Source organism: Centropristis striata, chromosome 22 (assembly GCF_030273125.1).
Source record: "Centropristis striata isolate RG_2023a ecotype Rhode Island chromosome 22, C.striata_1.0, whole genome shotgun sequence".
Taxonomy (NCBI): domain Eukaryota; kingdom Metazoa; phylum Chordata; class Actinopteri; order Perciformes; family Serranidae; genus Centropristis; species Centropristis striata.
In genome coordinates this window covers 29,378,515-29,396,183 of record NC_081538.1, presented here as the reverse complement: position 1 = coordinate 29,396,183, position 17,669 = coordinate 29,378,515, and the positions used below count along the sequence as shown (strand labels likewise).

At 35.3% G+C, this 17,669-nt stretch overlaps 1 protein-coding gene across 3 annotated transcripts; it reads right to left on the bottom strand.

Annotated features, from left to right (window-relative positions):
- Positions 1–1,893: 1,893 nt before the first annotated feature.
- Positions 1,894–17,547, bottom strand: kiaa0930. 3 transcript variants are annotated; one of them, XM_059325805.1, is made up of 10 exons: positions 17,282–17,547; positions 15,713–16,139; positions 10,730–10,878; positions 8,931–9,035; positions 7,906–8,085; positions 7,641–7,781; positions 6,769–6,957; positions 5,553–5,712; positions 4,629–4,784; positions 1,894–2,842 (listed from the first exon to the last, which is right to left on the bottom strand). In XM_059325805.1, the coding sequence occupies exons 2-10, from the start codon at positions 15,852–15,854 to the stop codon at positions 2,802–2,804; spliced, it is 1,263 nt and encodes a 420-aa protein (XP_059181788.1). In that variant the 5' UTR covers positions 15,855–16,139; positions 17,282–17,547; the 3' UTR covers positions 1,894–2,801. The 3 variants fall into 3 exon arrangements, with proteins under 3 accessions (XP_059181788.1, XP_059181787.1, XP_059181789.1); XM_059325804.1 differs by having other exon boundaries at positions 15,713–16,121; XM_059325806.1 differs by having other exon boundaries at positions 15,713–16,099.
- Positions 17,548–17,669: the final 122 nt, after the last annotated feature.

Here is a 17,669-nt window from a genome sequence, read left to right as displayed (position 1 = left end):
TATTAAATTATATTTAAAATTAATAAAATTGTAATGTTTTTACAGTAGTCTGTATTTGGAAATATTTGGAAAAAAATAATTTATTAATTTATTATTATTTATAATTTTATATATTTTAGAATTATGGCATCAAGAAACTGAATAGGCAAAAACAAATAATTCATAATAAATCTAATTATTAGCTACAACTCTCATTTACTGTGGCCCAATTTTGTTTTACTATTCATTAAATTATATTTAAATTTTTTTATTTTTTTTTATGTTTTTAGTTTGTATTTAGAAATATTTTTGTTGAGCCCACTTATCGAAAAAAGATATGTTTCCCCTTATTATTACACTTTTGTCACAATGAATTCTACATAGAAATAAAAAATGTAAACATTAAATTTTTTTATCTCTCCATTAATTTAATTTTTAAAGCCAATTATCGAGCATGAAAAAGACTTTGATCTCTGAGAACTTGTGTTATTATTTTAATAATTTGCTCTGGCTCTGATGGTGTTGACAGATTTTGGCGTTTCTGCAGATAATAAACGTGAAAAATGATCTTTGGAGCCTCAGCTGGTCAGTATGGAGACGAGATGAAGGTGAGTCAGATTTAAGGCTTCAGGAGCTCAGAGGGACCAACAAACACCTGGATCCATCAGGACCAACAAACATCTGGATCCATCAGGATCCATCTGGATGAATACAAACATCTGGATCCATCAGGATGGACCAACAAACATCTGGATCCATTAGGACCAATAAACATCTGGATCCATCAGGACTTACAAACACCTGGATCCATCAGGACTTACAAACACCTGGATCCATCAGGATCCATCTGGATGAATACAAACATCTGGATCCATCAGGATGGACCAACAAACATCAGGACCAACAAACATCTGGATCCATCAGGACCAACAAACATCTGGATCCATCAGGACCAACAAACATCTGGATCCATCAGGACAAACTCAAACATCTGGATCCATCAGGACAAACTCAAACATCTGGATCCATCAGGACAAACTCAAACATCTGGATCCATCAGGACAAACTCAAACATCTGGATCCATCAGGACGCTGCTTCACGTTTTATTCCCTTTTAAAATCTTCTTCTCTGGTTTTTATTCCCGTTTTCAAGTCTCTTCCAGTTTTTGAGTCGCAGTTCTTTTTTTAATTTTTTTTTTCTTTCAACAAAAGTAAAAAGTCGGAGCTGAGTTTTTTCTTTAAGTCGACGAACAGCTGATTCTAAATACAGATGTTGTCCATCCAGCCGGAGTTTCAAAATAAAATAAAATCAAACAAACTAAATAAACAAGAAGTTCATGTGTCAGAATAAAATGAGTTAAACCATTAAACTGTCTGTTTCCATGGAAGCTGCCAAAATAAATTAAATTAATTAATATACCATTAAATGTAACAAAAACAAATGTAGACATTAATTAATAATGCAGATGTAACATTGCTGCCTGAATTTATTTTTAAATAATTTCCCATTTATTTACTTTAACCATTTCATTTTGCATTTATTTTTATTTAAAGCAGCTGTATAGTTTATTTTTAAATAATTTGTAAATGTATTTTTTCCATTTTCTTTTCTTTTTTTTAAAGTATTCTTTTCCGTAAAATTATTTATATCTGTCGTTGAATAATATTTATGGTACATTTAATGGCATGTTAATTCATCTGACGTGTCATTTTTTTCCCTTTGCACACCCCCATTAATTATTTCCCAATAATATTTATTTGTTCTTCAGGGGGCGTGGGGTCAGATTTGTTTTTATGATTTTATTAATTATGGTACATTTATTGGCATAAAAAAGCAACAAAAAAACTTATTTTGGCATTTCTGTGCAGTTCAATCTAATTAATGTCTCAAACAGATTCACCTTCACTCACTACTTAGCCATTAATTTATGATTTAATTAAGCAAAAATGATTAATATGCTGCGATTAAACATGAAACACGTAGAAATAGTTAATAACTGCTGGTACAGGCTCTCAGCTGTGCTTCTTGTTGGTATTTCAGCACTTTTGAAAAGTTTTTTCTGACAAAATAATCGACGTGAAGTCAGAGTTTTTATATATCAGAGTGAACCGAAGAGTGACTCGTCGTGTTATAAACGTGTCGGCGGGACTGAGCCTCGCCGTCCCTCTGACATCACTTCCTGTGGTGGTGGATCCGTTAAAAAGTGGAACAGAAACAGAAGAGTGTGGTGAGAAGCAGAGCCGTGGTGAGTCGAGGCGTCTCAGTGAGGAAAAGCAGCAGGATATTTACAGGAAAATCACACATTCTTCACTTCCTGTCAGAGTTTCAGCCAAAGCCTTTGTTTCACACTGAGGTCGTCATGTGATCCCGACGGACGCCGGCCCGTTTCCACGGAGACGACCTTGCTGGACACAGCAGGGACGGAAAGGAGGAGGGGGAAGAGGCACTTCCTGAATGGCTGGTTTATTTGTTTGTTTGTTTGTTTCTGGCGGTGTCCTCTGAAGCTGATGTTTGGTTGTTGGTCTCAAATGTGGACACCGGGGGGCGCTGCTGCTGCTGCTGTGTCTCAGTGTGGACACCGGGGGCGCTGCTGCTGTGTCTCAGTGTGGACACCGGGGGCGCTGCTGCTGTGTCTCAGTGTGGACACCGGGGGGCGCTGCTGCTGCTGCTGTGTCTCAGTGTGGACACCGGGGGCGCTGCTGCTGTGTCTCAGTGTGGACACCGGGGGGCGCTGCTGCTGTGTCTCAGTGTGGACACCGGGGGGCGCTGCTGTGTCAGGAGGCACTTGGTTGTGATGCTCTGAGGGAGTCCAGCTCTGCTGCTATGTCATCAGGATCGGCTTCTGCCTCACCTCCAGGATGTCTGGAGCACAAACAACAACAACAGCAACACAGAGACACGTCAACAACACAACAACGACACGTCAGAGACTAACACTAAAAGTAAACAACTAACTAAATAGTCAACCAACAAAGTGAGTGCAAATAAAAACTTGAATAAGCAACTAATGAACTTACTGATAACTTACTAAGTAACTAACTAAGTAATTGACAAAGTAATTAATAATCAAAGAGATCATCCAACTATCTAACTAATTAACTAAGTAAGAAGCTATTAAGGCTCATACCCAAATAACTAAATTAGTATGAAACTTCAGGTCTTTAACTAACTTACTAACCAACTAAATAAATAACTAACAGACTAAGGTAAATAACCATGGTTATTAACTAAGTGACCAACTAACTAAATTAACTGACAAAGTCGTGAACAATCTAAATAACTAAGTAACTGACAGACTAAAGTTATAATACAACTATCTAACTACCAACTAACTAAATAAGTAACTAACTGAAAAAGCAAGAAACTATCTAGGTTCTTACCCAAATAACTAAATTGTTAAACAGCTGCAGGTAACTAACTAACTTAGTGACTAAATAAATAACTGCCAGACTAAAGTAACCATCCAACTATCTAACTACTTAACCAACTAACTAAGTAACTAAGCAACTGATGGACTAAAGTAATAAACTATCTATTCTTACCCAAATAACTAAATTAGTATGTAACATAGTTACCAACTAACTAAATAACTGAGTAACTGACTAAGGTTATTAACTATGTAAGTAACCAACTTACTAAATAACTAATGAACAATCCAGGTAACTAAATAAATTAGTTACTGACAGACTAAAGTCATCAACCAACAATCAAACTACTTAACCAACTAACCGAAAAGCTAAGAAACTATCGAGGTTCACACCCAACTAACTACATTAGTATGTCACTGCAGGTAATTAACTTAGTTACTAAATAAGTAAGTAACTGACGATTAAAGTAACCATCCAACTATCAAATGACTTAACCAACTGACTAACAAAGTAAGAAACTATCTAGGTTCATACACAAATAATTAAATAGCTGCAGGCAATTAATTAACTTAGTTACCAATTGACTAAATAACTAAGTAACCAAATAAATCTAGAAATAAATAAACAATCAAAGTAATGTAACCAACTAACCGAATAAGTACTGACAAAGTAATAAACTATCCAGGTTCATACCTAAATGAACTGACTGACTAAAGTTACCATCCAACTATCTAACTACTTAACCAACTAATTAAATAACTTACCAACCAATAGAGTAATGTAATTAACTGTCAAGGTTCATAGCCAAATAACTAAATTAGTACGTTACGTATGTATTAGTACGTTTCTCATATAAATATATTTATTTCAGAAAAAGATTGGCCTATTTTATTCCATAGGCTACTTTTATTTAAATGTGCACTTTATGGAGCTTGGATTTTTTTTTTCAATAAAACTACTTGTGACATGTCATGTTTGGCTTTGACTGAACATTTGCTCTCACTTTGCGATAAAAATATCAGGATGTATATCAATATTAAGCCTAAATATATCGGGATATGACTTCTGGTCCATATCGCCCAGCCCTAATTGGGCCTACACCAACAATCAATGAAAATTTTAATGTAAAGAAAAGAAATTTCTTTTGGTATCATTTTTTTTGTCGCAGCCACAAGGAGCCACTGTACAAGACCTGAAGAGCCCCTGGTCCAAGCAGTAGTAGTAGTAATGGTGGTTTGGGGTTCAGTGAGTGAGTGTGTGTGTGTGTGTGTGTGTGAGACCTGTGGTGATGCGGTGCAGCGGCAGGGTGACGTAGGTCAGGTGTGAGTAGAGCAGGAAGAAATCTTCTGTCCGGTTGAGTTTGAGCCAGGAGCCGACCAGAGAGCGTCCGGTCCCGGAGAGAGAGCGAGATCGCAGGTTGGAGGTGGTGTGAAGGTCTGAAACACGGTAAAACAACATTATGTCACACTGTTAGTGCTCGCTAGGGATGGGTACCTTTCACATCTGAACCGGGTAGAGACATTGGAGAGATAGCAGCTGACGGCTAGCAGGCCTAGAGCCGGGCTGTTCGTCTCTGCGCCGCGGTGGAAGAGGGCAGCAGCTAGTGGCCGCGGTGAGCAGACAGGACCAGACGAGGTGGTAAATAAAAAAAATAGTGCGATCGTCAGCTCACTTGTTAATCAAAGACGTCAAATGAAAACAGGTTGAAATCAATGATCAGTTTAAAGTTAACGCCGTTTAGGTACCGAAACATGGTACCGTTTGATTTTACATGAATCGGTACTCGGTAGTACCGACGGAATTCGGTCGGTACCTATAAAAGTACAGAATTCGGTACCCATCCCTTGTGCTCGGGCCCTAATAATATGAAAATTATATATTAATATGTTGGTCATGAGTTGCCTTAAAAGGTGAAAAAAAAAGTTGTTAATAAAAAAATTCTACATGTCCGAAAACCAGTCTGATGTCATGAGGACCATGGGTGCTATAAAAATGTATAAAACACATAAAAATGTATGAAGAAAGTTGAAATTATTTTATCTATACAGGATGCAGAGGGGCACATATGCTGAAATATGAAAGTTGAGCTTTAATAATGGTATGATGAAAATGATTTAGGGTCAAAAAGGAGCCCAGGACCACAGGAGGGTTAAATATGTTAAAGTTTGGTTGTATTTGCGGTTTAGTATTTAAGTGATTTGTACCTTCGTCGTCCTCCTCCCTGAAGAACTCCTCGCTGTCGTTGGCAGAGTGAGACTTCTTCATCTCCGCGATCCGGTTTCTGGGAACTTTACGTCTCAGAGACGGAGAGAAGAAAGACGGACGGTTCCTCTCCGGGGTCGGAGGCGTGCTGAACGACGTCACCTGCAGGACGCACAATATTTAGACATTAAATATTTGTATTATATATATACACATTTATACTTATTGATGCTTTAATGCTGCAGCTGGTAAATATGGAGCTCATTTCAATCATAATTTATTAATTTATGATATTTTGTTGTTAATCTGAATCTGCAGAAGATTTAAAAATGTCAAAATATATAAAGATATAGTATATTTATTATTAGTATTATTATTAGTATAAATTTGTATTGTTATTATTATAAACTGTTTAAATAGAACATTTCATAACATAAAATGCATCTCAATGTGTTCTTTAATAAAAGAAAGTCAATAACACAAATAAAATACACTGATACATACTTTTAATGCAGGGATTTTAATTTATATTTGATTCTTATTAATTCTTATTGATTCTTAATAGAATTTTAAACAGTAATTTTGTACTTAATTTTTTAAATATATTTTATTAAATTTTCCTGTCTTGTGTATGCTTGTTTTTTGAAATTATTTATCTAAAATCTTAATTAATTTTAAACAGTAATTTAGTATTTAATTTAGCATTTAACCCATAAGAACCCATGCTGACACATGTGTAACAAACACTTAAAATGTTCTAGAATCTCCCATATACAGCTTTATGCTTCACCTTAACTCATTAAGTCCCTTAGACTTAAAACCCATTTAACAATTCTAATCCGTTAATATCCTGTTGTGCAAATTTGTGTTTCTGTAAGCAGAAAGGGTGAAAAAAAAAAACCCATCAGAAATGTGTTCTATGTTGTCCACTTGGTCTGTGGTATATCCCCCATAATTTTCCTTCAAGGATAAATAGGTGTGGGTTGTTATGGGTTAAATTTTGAATATATTTAATTAAATTTTTTTGTCTTGTATACTGATATTGTTCCGTGTCATTTATGTTTATTAAAAGTAAATAAAGAGAGAGAATGGTAGACGTGTTTCCTGACACATCTGGAGCAGCGACTGTTAGAAGATGCAGCGTTTATTATTGATGCGACCTGATTCCAGACTCTGTGTGTTTGTGTGTGTGTGTGTGTGAGTGAGTGTGTGTCTCACCCTCTCGTGCATGGGGGACACGCCGTCCTCCTCGGTGCCGCAGGGCGACGTGTCTCCGGTCGGCACCCTGCTCACCGCCATCTCAGCGTGACCTTTGCCCTGCGGACCTTTCATACGCACAAACTCCATGTTGTTGTATTTATAGAAGCCGAAAGACATTCGCTGGGCCATCTTAGCCGCCACGCTCACCTGGAGACAGGGAGGGAGAGAGAGAGAGAGACAGACGATACTGTTATTAAATAATACAATAAATAAAATATGTATTTACATTTTTTTATTTTTTCTAAACTCCTGCATGACGTTATTCTTCAGCTTCAGCTGTGATTTCAGATTAAAACCATCAACAGTGAACTCGTAGTTCAGTATTACCAGAATCTAATGAAATATGTCAAACTGACATTATTCATTAGATGACTGAAACTAAAACTGACTCAAAGACCAGGAGGAGCAGCAGAAACACACTGATGGGGTTTTTCAAACGGGAGCCGGTTCATAGCTGGTTCAGCTCTTAAGAAAAATGCTTCTTAAGTGCCACTTTATTCTTAACTTTGCTCTTAAGACAAAGTTTAAGAAGATTTGGTATTCATGAAGACATTCTTTTCTTCTGTTTTTTTCTAAGATAGAACTTGAGAACAAATGAGATTCTTGAAAACAAAGTTCTTAGATTTCTTCTTAAATTTCTTCATAGCTTTAAGAGAAGCCCTCAGCAGACTTACCCTCAGATCAGATCACATTTTATGACAAATTAATGCAGAAAACTAGATCATTTAAAAGGGTTCACATAATTTTTCTTGCAACTGTATGAAAGCACATCATCTGCATACACAACTATTTGATGTTCATCACTAATTTGTATAGACAGACGGTCTCACCCGGTTGTCGTAGACCTTCTTCAGCGCCTCGTAGCGGATGGATCCCTGGAAGATGACGCCCTGGAACGTGTTGCTCTTGTCGCTCGCCACCAGCTCCACACACACCATCTCTCCCTCGCCCACCGTCATGTCGCTGAACACCTGAACACACCGTGACATCACAGTTATTATCATCTATTTTCATAGTAAGTAGTAGTAGTATCAGGGCTCTTGTTTCTGTCTGGAGGTGTTCCTGAGTTAAAGAAGCTGCGTCGGCCTCCGTTACCTCCTCGAAGTTGTCGATCATGAAGAAGATGTTTGGGTAGCTCATCTTAGACTCCTCCCCCTTGCTGTCCATGGCGTGTTTGCTGGGAGACGCGAACACTTCCTGACACTTCTTCTTGTGGATGTGGATGTCTCCGGCGTCTGAGCGCGTGCAGACCGCACATGTCACCACGTAGTCCAGCTGCAACACACACACACACACAAACACACACACACACGCTTATTAGCAACACATCATCTGCATAGAGAGACACACACACACTTATTAAAGGTACTGAGTCATATGTTCAGGGTTGGTACGGCTGCTTGAAATCCTTGAAAATGCTTGAATTTTAATGTTGAATTTCAAGGTTTGAAAAGTGCTTGGATTTTGGATTTAGTGCTTGTAAATGCTTGAAATTCTTACTGTATTTCTCTTACAATCTGACTATAGATAACCACATTTCCAATGGAAAAATATATATAAACTGAATAGCCTATAATCTGAAATGAAGACCGCTCCGCCTGCGTCTTCTTGTTTCTGAGATGTTTCTTGTTGCTCTACTTTATATCTTCTTACTGAAGGGAGTTTTTCTAGTTCCTAGTGGATGTGAGGGCTCCTGAAGTAGCCTATTTGTGGGTCTTTCCTCCTAGTTTGATGATTTTTTTTTAGCTTTACTTTTGCTCCTAGCCCCTAGATTCCCATACCAGTATGTTTTATGAGATTAGCAAACTACCTTTAGCTGTTAAAAGTGTAATACCATTGCTGGTGGTTTGGTTAAGTGAAATTACCCCTTTTAGTATGGAAGTACTCATCTAAAACATGACATTTACAACTGTTGAAAGGTCCTGGAAAAGCTTGAAAATGGACCTTGGAAAGTGCTTGAATATGACCACTGAAACAGTGTTCGAACCCTGTCTGTTCTGTTTATGAGGATTTATTGTTGGAGGAAATGTGTTCAATGATCAATGCACCAACACATCGTCTGCACACACACACACACACACACACACACACACACACACACACACACACACACTGCTGACCTTCTGCAGGATGAGGTTGAGGTACACGCTCTCCTCCCAGTCGATGTCGGGGTCCCCGAGGCCCGGCAGCTTCTTGGAGTCCCTCCTGTAGACCTCCACCTCCACCTGCAACACACACACACACACACACACACACACACACACACACACACACACACACAGTTAGTTGGTCTGAGGACTCTGCAGACTTGCCGTCATGTCGTCTTCAGGAGGAGACCTGCTGCAGATGTACTCATCTGTTGCCATGGCAACATCAAACCATGCTGCATAATAACCTCATTAACAAAGAAACAAAAGGGTTCAAAAGTCAAAAGATTGCATCTCTTAGCTTTGGCAAACAGAGCTCAGATGCATCAATAATATAATAATAATCTAATGATATATTTGGAATATATAGAAACAATCTGCAGAACAAGAACTCTTACTTTTGATACTGTACAGAAATCAGAAAAAAAGAAAAAGGTGAATTTTCTCTATATATTGTTTAAAAATGTTAAAAAAAAAAAAACTTAAAAATTAGCAAAAAATATGTAAAAATTCCACACACAAAAAACATAGAAAATGAGCCCAAAAGTTTTTTTTTTAAATGAGCAAAAAAAGATGTAAAAATGACCAAAACATTACTTAAAAATGAACAAAAAATACATAAAAATCACACAAAAAATATCAAAAATGAGCAAAAAAGATACACTTAAAAATTAGCAAGGACGTAAAAATTAAAAAAAATATAATAAATATTGTCATGTTTTAGCAGAATTTAATGTTTTTAACAGGATCTGATTTTAAATGACACATGGAGAATAAAGAGATTCTGACACAAATATCAACATTTAACACAAGTTTTGGTTCCTTGTGTAACCGCGGCGACGGATCCTGAATGTTTCAGTTTAAAGGTCAGTTTTTCACTTTGATTTACACTCTGAAGGAGGAAAGAGGAAGCGTGTTAACTGGCTGCAGGAAGTGAAGCGTCTCGCCGCCACAGACACATTTTCCCTTCGTGTTTATTTTATGGAGTTCATAATGTTTCTGCCTCTTAAAGCTGCAGGATCCAACTGAACGGTTTCTGTTCCTGCAGCAGGAAACAAACTGCTCCGTCTCTGAGGAGTTCTCTTACATATTTAATTATTATTTTGATTTTTCATGATTCATGATTTTATTCAAAAATTAATGTTCCTCTCAGTCATGCTTAATTTATTTATTTTTAACCTTTTTAAAACTGCATTTTTTATTGTTTTGTATTTATTTTTAAATTAATATGTTAATACTTTTTTAATACATTGTTTATTTCAATTGATTTATTTTATTAGTTTTTTCTCTTGTAACCTTTATTTAAAGTTAAAAAAAATTTAAAATTATTTTGTATTTTTTATTTTATTTGGAAATTTACATTCCTCATATTAACGTTTATATAAAGAGACGCCTGATCGTCTCTCACAGCGTAACCACGGCAACCATCCCTGCGCTCTGATTGGCCCGTGAGTGATACGAGTCGTGGCGTTAAAATCATCATCAGGTTTATTTAAACGTCTCAAACCATCCACACGACATTTCTTTGTTCTTTCAGGTACAATGTAAACGGTAACCATGACAACCGTCAGTAAATATCTGTTTTTAAAAATATAAATCTGTAGAATAACTGAAGTTTTTTTATTCTAATATGACAGGAAGTGTTTGGAAAGGCAATGAAATACAATAAGTGTGCCTCCCTGTCACAGACTCATTCAGGAGAAATCCTCAATTAATAATATTTTATCAATAATAATAATAATAATAATATTTTAATAGTAATAATTATTGACCTTCTTGCCCTCGGTGTTGTCGGCGCTGACGTAGGCGAGCTTCCTGCGGACGTAGAACAACATGTCGTCCTGACGAGGAGCGAACTTCTCCATGAAATACGTCGAGAACATCCAGGTCCAAAACACGATGCGGTCGTCCTTAAAACAGCCTGCAGGATAAACAACAACAACAACAACAACAACAATAGGTCAGCAACAACAACAACAACAAGGAGCAGAGAGGAGAGGCTGTTTACACAGAGCTGAGAGGAGAGGACAGGAGGAATATGTACAATATGTGGAGGAATCTCTTTATGGTCAGTTTGGGGTCTTTTTTTGGTATTTCTGTGTCTTTTTAGTGTCTTTTTTGGTATTTTTTTGTCTTTAGGTCTTTTTTGGGGTAGTTTTACGTCTTTTTGTGTGTTTTTTGTGTCTTTTTATTTACTTTTTGTCTTTTTTATGTCTTTTTTGGGGTAATTTTACGTCTTTTTGTGTCTTTTTTTGTATTCTGTGATTTTTGGGGTATTTTGTGTCTCTTTTACGTCATTGGTTGGTAATTTTGTGTTTGTAACAACATTCATGACACTTGAAAAAAATGTATTAGAAAAATTCAACTTTTTTCATTTTTGTCATTCTAACTGTTATTCTGCACAAAGACTGTTTGAGTTGTTCTGATTGAGCTGCAGGACTTAGAGATGATATATATTTTATATATTTTATATATTACAGTGTGATACAGTGATGAAGATGTAAAAAGAGAAACTGCAGCAGCTCGTTGGGATCTTTCTCTCTCGTTGTGGTTAATCGTTGAGTTTAAAGCTCCTCCAGAGTTGTGCAGCAGCCTCGGAGACGTTCAGAAAAGTCCCGCTCTATTTTTAGCTCCGCATCCCATTTTAAAAATACATCAACTGTTCTGAAGCTCAATCTGCTCGTCTGATGGAAGAGAGAGATCCAGAGGACCAAACATTCACTGGATTATTTTACACCTTTCTACTGCTTCTATACATTCACTGCACACGCCATTAACACAGGTACATTTACACTTTTACTACAAATATTAACCAATAAATAAAAGCTGAAATCTGTAAATTAATATAATGGGACGTTATAGATTTTTTTACACTATTATTTAATTGTTTGATGGTCTTGAATGTTAAATTACAGTGAATTCTGTGTAAAAATACAATAAATACCGATCATGTTATTGAATATAAAATTTAGGAAACTTTGTGTTTTCTGACTTTACATTTAATGTAGAAAATAATATTTTAAAAAACAGTAAAAAGTTTACACTACAGCGTCTTATGTAAATCTGTAGAATAACTAGTTTAAAGTTTTTTTATTTTAATATGTAAATACAGATATTAACTGATTACTGTCTGTATGTTTAAAGACATTATCTTTTAAACATTTGGTTTTTTACAACTTTTTTTTTTACAGTTTCTGAAAAACGACAAAGAATGAGAGAAAAAAAAGTTGTAAAAACAAATACTTTACAGATAATTTATTTAAAAATACTTTTTTTTAATTTTACGTCTTTTTGGGGTATTTCGTGTTTTTTTCTATTTTTGTGTCTTTTGTCATTTTTCACGTCTTTTTGTGTCTTTTTTTTGGCCATTTTACATCTTTTATATGTCTTTTTAAAATATTTTTTGTCATTTTACGTCTCTGTCTTCTTTTTGTCATTTTACGTCTTTTTTGTCTTTTGTCATTTTACGTCTTTTTTTGTCATTTTGTCTTTTTTTGTCATTTTACGTCTTTTTTTACTTTTTTTGCCATTTTAGTCTTTTTTTGTTATTCTACATCTTTTTTGTCTTTTTTTGTATTTTTGTGTCTGTACCAGCATTGATGACACTTCAAATTAACTTATCAGAGAAATGTAACTTCATTCAATCCCAATTAATTACTTTATTAATCCCACAATGGGGAAATTCAACCTCTGCATTTAACCCTTCCTTGTTTACACACAAGTGAACACACCATGCAGTGGGCAGCACATTACTGCAGGAGGTCAGGAGCCGTGTTAGTGTCGGTACCGGGGTTCGAACCCGCGACTCTCCAGTTACAAGCCCGATTCCTAACATTTAGGTTACTATTTGTAATTAGAGTAAACAGGTTGTGCTGCAGGACGACGGGGACCGTGTGACTGTCTGTCATGTGACATGTGATGTGATGCTGCAGGTGACGAGGCAGCAGGTCGGCTCAGAGGATTAACCGTGAAGACGTCACGAGTCTCTGCGTCTCTGCAGGATCCTCCTGACAGATCTCACCTAATCCCACTGACTGAAGAGTTCGACTTCAACTTCAACTAACTTTCTGTCCAATCAAACTGCACAAATATCACCAAAAATAACCCGTTTATCATAGAAAGAAACTGTAAAAACAGACATTATCGTCAGAGTTTGAACTTTCCGACGGTCCTTGAACGCATCATCACTTTTAAAAAGTGACCAAAACTTGGTGTTAACTGTTGATATTAGTGTCAATTAAAATTAGTGTGTGTATTTTATTTTAATATTTTATTATATTCTTTTTTAGAAGTTTTGCTATTATTTAACTGTTTTTATTACAGTATTTCTACTTACTTTTATTTAACTGCTTTAATACATTTTATTTTATTGCTTTGTTTTATCCCAGAGGGCACCTTGTTTATTTTATTTATTTTAACACATTATTATATATATATTTTGCTATTATTTATCTGTTTTTATTACAGTATTTCTACTTTTTTTTTTTTTTTTTTACTGTTTATTTTATTTGAACGTTTTTTTTTTGTTTGTTTGTTTGTTGTTGTGGAGTTCAGGCTGAACACGTTCATGTTGTGACACAAACAGCGATTCGGATGTAAACAGACGGAGACGTCCTGCTGAGGCCTTCTGTCTGCATAAAGTATAAATAATATTACATAAACATCAGGAGACTTTGGAAAAGACTCCCAGAAAACTCTGGTGTCCCAGAGTGTGTAGATCAGGGGTCTCAAACTGGCGTCCCGCGGGCCAATTGCGGCCCTCGTGACGATATTTTGTGGCCCCCACCTTGATATGAAAGTTTAATGTGAGTTTTATATGAATGGCACTTTACCGTGTTGTGTGTGGAAGGTCCCTTTAATTACTTTTTTTGGTAATTTTGTCCTTTTTTTTTGGGTCATTTTGTGTCTTTTTAATTTTTTGTTAACTCTGTGTCTTTTTTGTTGTTAATTTTGTGTCTTTTTTAAGTCATTTTGTCTCTTTTTGCCTTATTATCTCAAAATATTACATCAAAATGACTTAGTAACTCAAAATATCTCAAAAATAATTAATAATCTCAAAATACATCAAAATTATTACAACGTAGTATCTCAAAAATAATGATTCTGTATCTTGAAATAATAACTCGACACTCTAATATCGCAAAGTAATGACAGAGAATCCCAAAGAAGTTTCAGAATAATGACTTCATATCTTAAAATAATGACTTCATATCTCAGAATAATAACCTAGAATCTCTAATATTGTGAAACAACGCCTCAGTATCTGAGGATAAAGACTCTCTAGCTTAAAGAACGTCACAATATCTCAAAACGATGATTTAGTATCTAAATATTGACACTGAGACGGAGTAATTAGTCCTGTCACTATAATTACTATATCGACTTATTGTTCGATATATTAAAATGAACACAATCGTTTTTTCTGGACTCAATATATTGTTGTTTACATGTGTGACTTTTGTGTTTAAAGTAAAGCTGTAAATGTTTGACAGGCAGCACGAACTGCTGAAACAAATCTATATTCCCAAGCAGCCAGTCCAGCTGTTTATATGATATTTTAATAATAAAATGATTTAACACATAATGATTATCTCAAAACTCAGTTTTATTAACAGAACCTGAAAGTCTATTTTATTTGTTTTGGTTGTAGTTTATTTATTTACGTTTTATTTATCGAGGATATTATATATTAATATTTCTTTTCCAATGTTTAATATTCTCCAGATTTAAAAATGAATTGTTGTGACAGAGAGACAGACAGAGAGACAGACAGTGAGACAGTGGGTGAGACAGAGAGTGAGACAGAGAGTGAGACAGAGAGTGAGACAGAGAGTGAGACAGACAGAGAGACAGAGAGTGAGACAGTGGGGGGTGTGGCTCCTCTGTAGATCAAAGGTGATTATCTATTGATTAAATCAGCTGCTGATTGTAAATAAACTCATCAGATGATCTGATCCATCAGGGGACACACAGCAGGTACACAATAATAAATAATAATAATAATATATGAATAATAACATAAATAATAATGATAAATAAATCCAGCTCACTGAGCTGCAGGGCCCGGCAGGTACACACAATAATAAATGAATAATAACAATAATAATAATAATAATAAAAATTAATAAATAATAATTAAATAAATAAATAATAATAAATACTCTGACCGAGCTGTGGGGCCGGCAGGTGCACACATTAATAAATAAATAAATAAATAATAACTGACCCAGGCCGCTGATCACCTGGCGGACATTCAGCCGGCTAATATAAATTATTATTATTATAATAATAATAATAAATGATAAAAATAATAACTAAATAATAATAATAATAATAATAACTAAATAATAATAATAATAATAATAATAATAATAATAATGGTGCTGACCCAGGCCGCTGATCTCCTGGCGGACGCTCAGCCGGCTAAATAAATAAATAATAATAATAATAATAATAATAATAATAATAATAATAATAAAAATAACTAAATAATAATAAATAATAACTGACCGAGGCCGCTGATCTCCTGGCGGACATTCAGCCGGCTAAATAAATAATAAATAATATAAATAATAATAATATAAATAATAATAATAATAATAATAATAATAATAACTGACCCAGGCCGCTGATCTCCTGGCGGACATTCAGCCGGCTAAATAAATAATAAATAATAATAATAATATAAATAATAATAATAATAAATGATAACAATAATAATAAATGATAATAATAATAATAATAATGGTGCTGACCCAGGCCGCTGATCTCCTGGCGGACATTCAGCCGGCTCCTCTCGTCGCTGATGGCCTTCAGCATCTGGATCAGAGAGCCGTCCGGTTCTCCGGTCTCCTCCGCGGGCCCGACGGCCTGACACGAACCGGGGAAGGACGCCATCTCCGCGCTGCTGGGACCATGACAGTCCGGATCCACTACCGACGGACCGAGGCCCGGCACCGAGGACAGACAGGGGGGACACCGAGCCGCGGACCCCCCCGCCCCCCTCGGGTCTTCCCTCTGATAGTCCCGGTAGAGATCCGTCCGGTCCGGTACCAGGTCCGGCACCGGGTCTGTACCGGGTCTGAGCCGGTCGGTCTGTGGTCGGTCTGCGGAGGGAGACTCCGGTCCTCCTGGTGGATCAGCTGGAAACACCCAGAACACTTCCTGTAACAACACGAGGCTCTTAAAGACACACACACACACACACACACACACACACACACACACACAGAGAGAGGCGGGCACCCGCAGCTGGTGTTACACAGGAAACTGTCACCGGATCATTCTGTGACCAGGAAATTCAGATTTAAAAAATAATGATTATTAGATTTGAATTATTATTATACCATAGTTTGTATTATTATTATTATTATTATTATTATTATCGTTATTATTTTAAGTATTATTTTAGTGTTATTTTTATTTTTAAGAGTTTTATTTATTCATTTTAAGAGTTGTATTTATTATTCTTATTATACTTTTTATTTTATTTTTTACAATTATTTTTAAGAGTTGTATTTATTATTCTTATTATACTTTTTATTTTATTTTTTACAATTATTTTTAAGAGTTGTATTTATTATTATTATCATTATACTTTTTATTTATTTTTTTTACAATTATTTTTGTGAGTTGTATTTATTAATTTTAAGAGCTGTATTTATTATTATTACACTTTTTTTAATTATTATTTTTATGAGTCGTATTTATAATAATCATCATCATAGTAAGTTAATTATTATTTCCATTTGATTACAGTAAATAAAAATAAATATACAATTAAATAAAAATAAAAAGGACAGATTCAGTGACCCCAATCACGAAATTCTGCCGATTTTTTAAATAATAATTACAAATATTAAGTATATATATATATACTTAGACTACTTTTATAAATATTATATTTTATTATTATATTATATCTAAATTACAGCTATTGATTATTATATTTTTATTATTATTAAATTATATCTAAAATACAGGTATGTATTATTATATTTATTTTTATACTATATCTAAATTACAGCTATTTATTGTTATATTTTATTATTATTATTATATCTATATTACAGCTATTTATTATTATAAGTCTGTTTCAAGCAGTGAACAGGTCGTGACTCCGGCCCCTCCGGGCTCAGCGGGTCGTGAATCAAACGCACCCTGTTAGCATTGATGCTAAGCGGCAGCAGCGAGCAGCTAGTCCCCGCCCGGCTGGGAAATAAATACAGGAAACAGACAACAAAGTCTCCGTGAAGCGACTAAAATATGAATTAACATAATAACTGAAAGGTTAATGAGTCGATATTTACTCTTTGTTTACTTACCGGAGGAACTTCTAAACAACGGTACCGGAGTAAACAACGGAACAAATCACGGGAGAGTTTCGGTGCTTCTCCGGAGGGATGAAACCGTTAAATAACCGTTAAATACCCGTTAAATAACCGTTTAACAACCGTTAAATAACCGTTAACTGTGTCTGTTTATAGCCGGTTCGGTGGTTCATTAACGGACAGTTTAACGTCCTGTTGTCGGTTGGATTGTTGCAGCAGGTGTTACAGAGAAAACTGTCACCCGTTAAATCCTGTGACCCAACAGACACTAACGGAACACGTTAACCGGCTCCTTCTGTTTATATCATTTAATAAATAAGGCGAAGAATACAAAATAAACTTAATAAATAAATCAACATTTTTAAGTTTTAAAATGTTGTTT

Bases quoted from the DNA above. Each gene is read 5' to 3' on its own strand.
- kiaa0930 (XM_059325805.1), bottom strand. From the start codon at position 15,854: ATGGCGTCCTTCCCCGGTTCGTGTCAGGCCGTCGGGCCCGCGGAGGAG. The intron at 8,086-8,930 runs GTCAGCAGTGTG...TGTGTGTTGCAG, and splicing joins TCAACCTCATCCTGCAGAAG to CTGGACTACGTGGTGACATG. The intron at 6,958-7,640 runs GTGAGACCGTCT...CCCTGTCTCCAG, and splicing joins AGAAGGTCTACGACAACCGG to GTGAGCGTGGCGGCTAAGAT.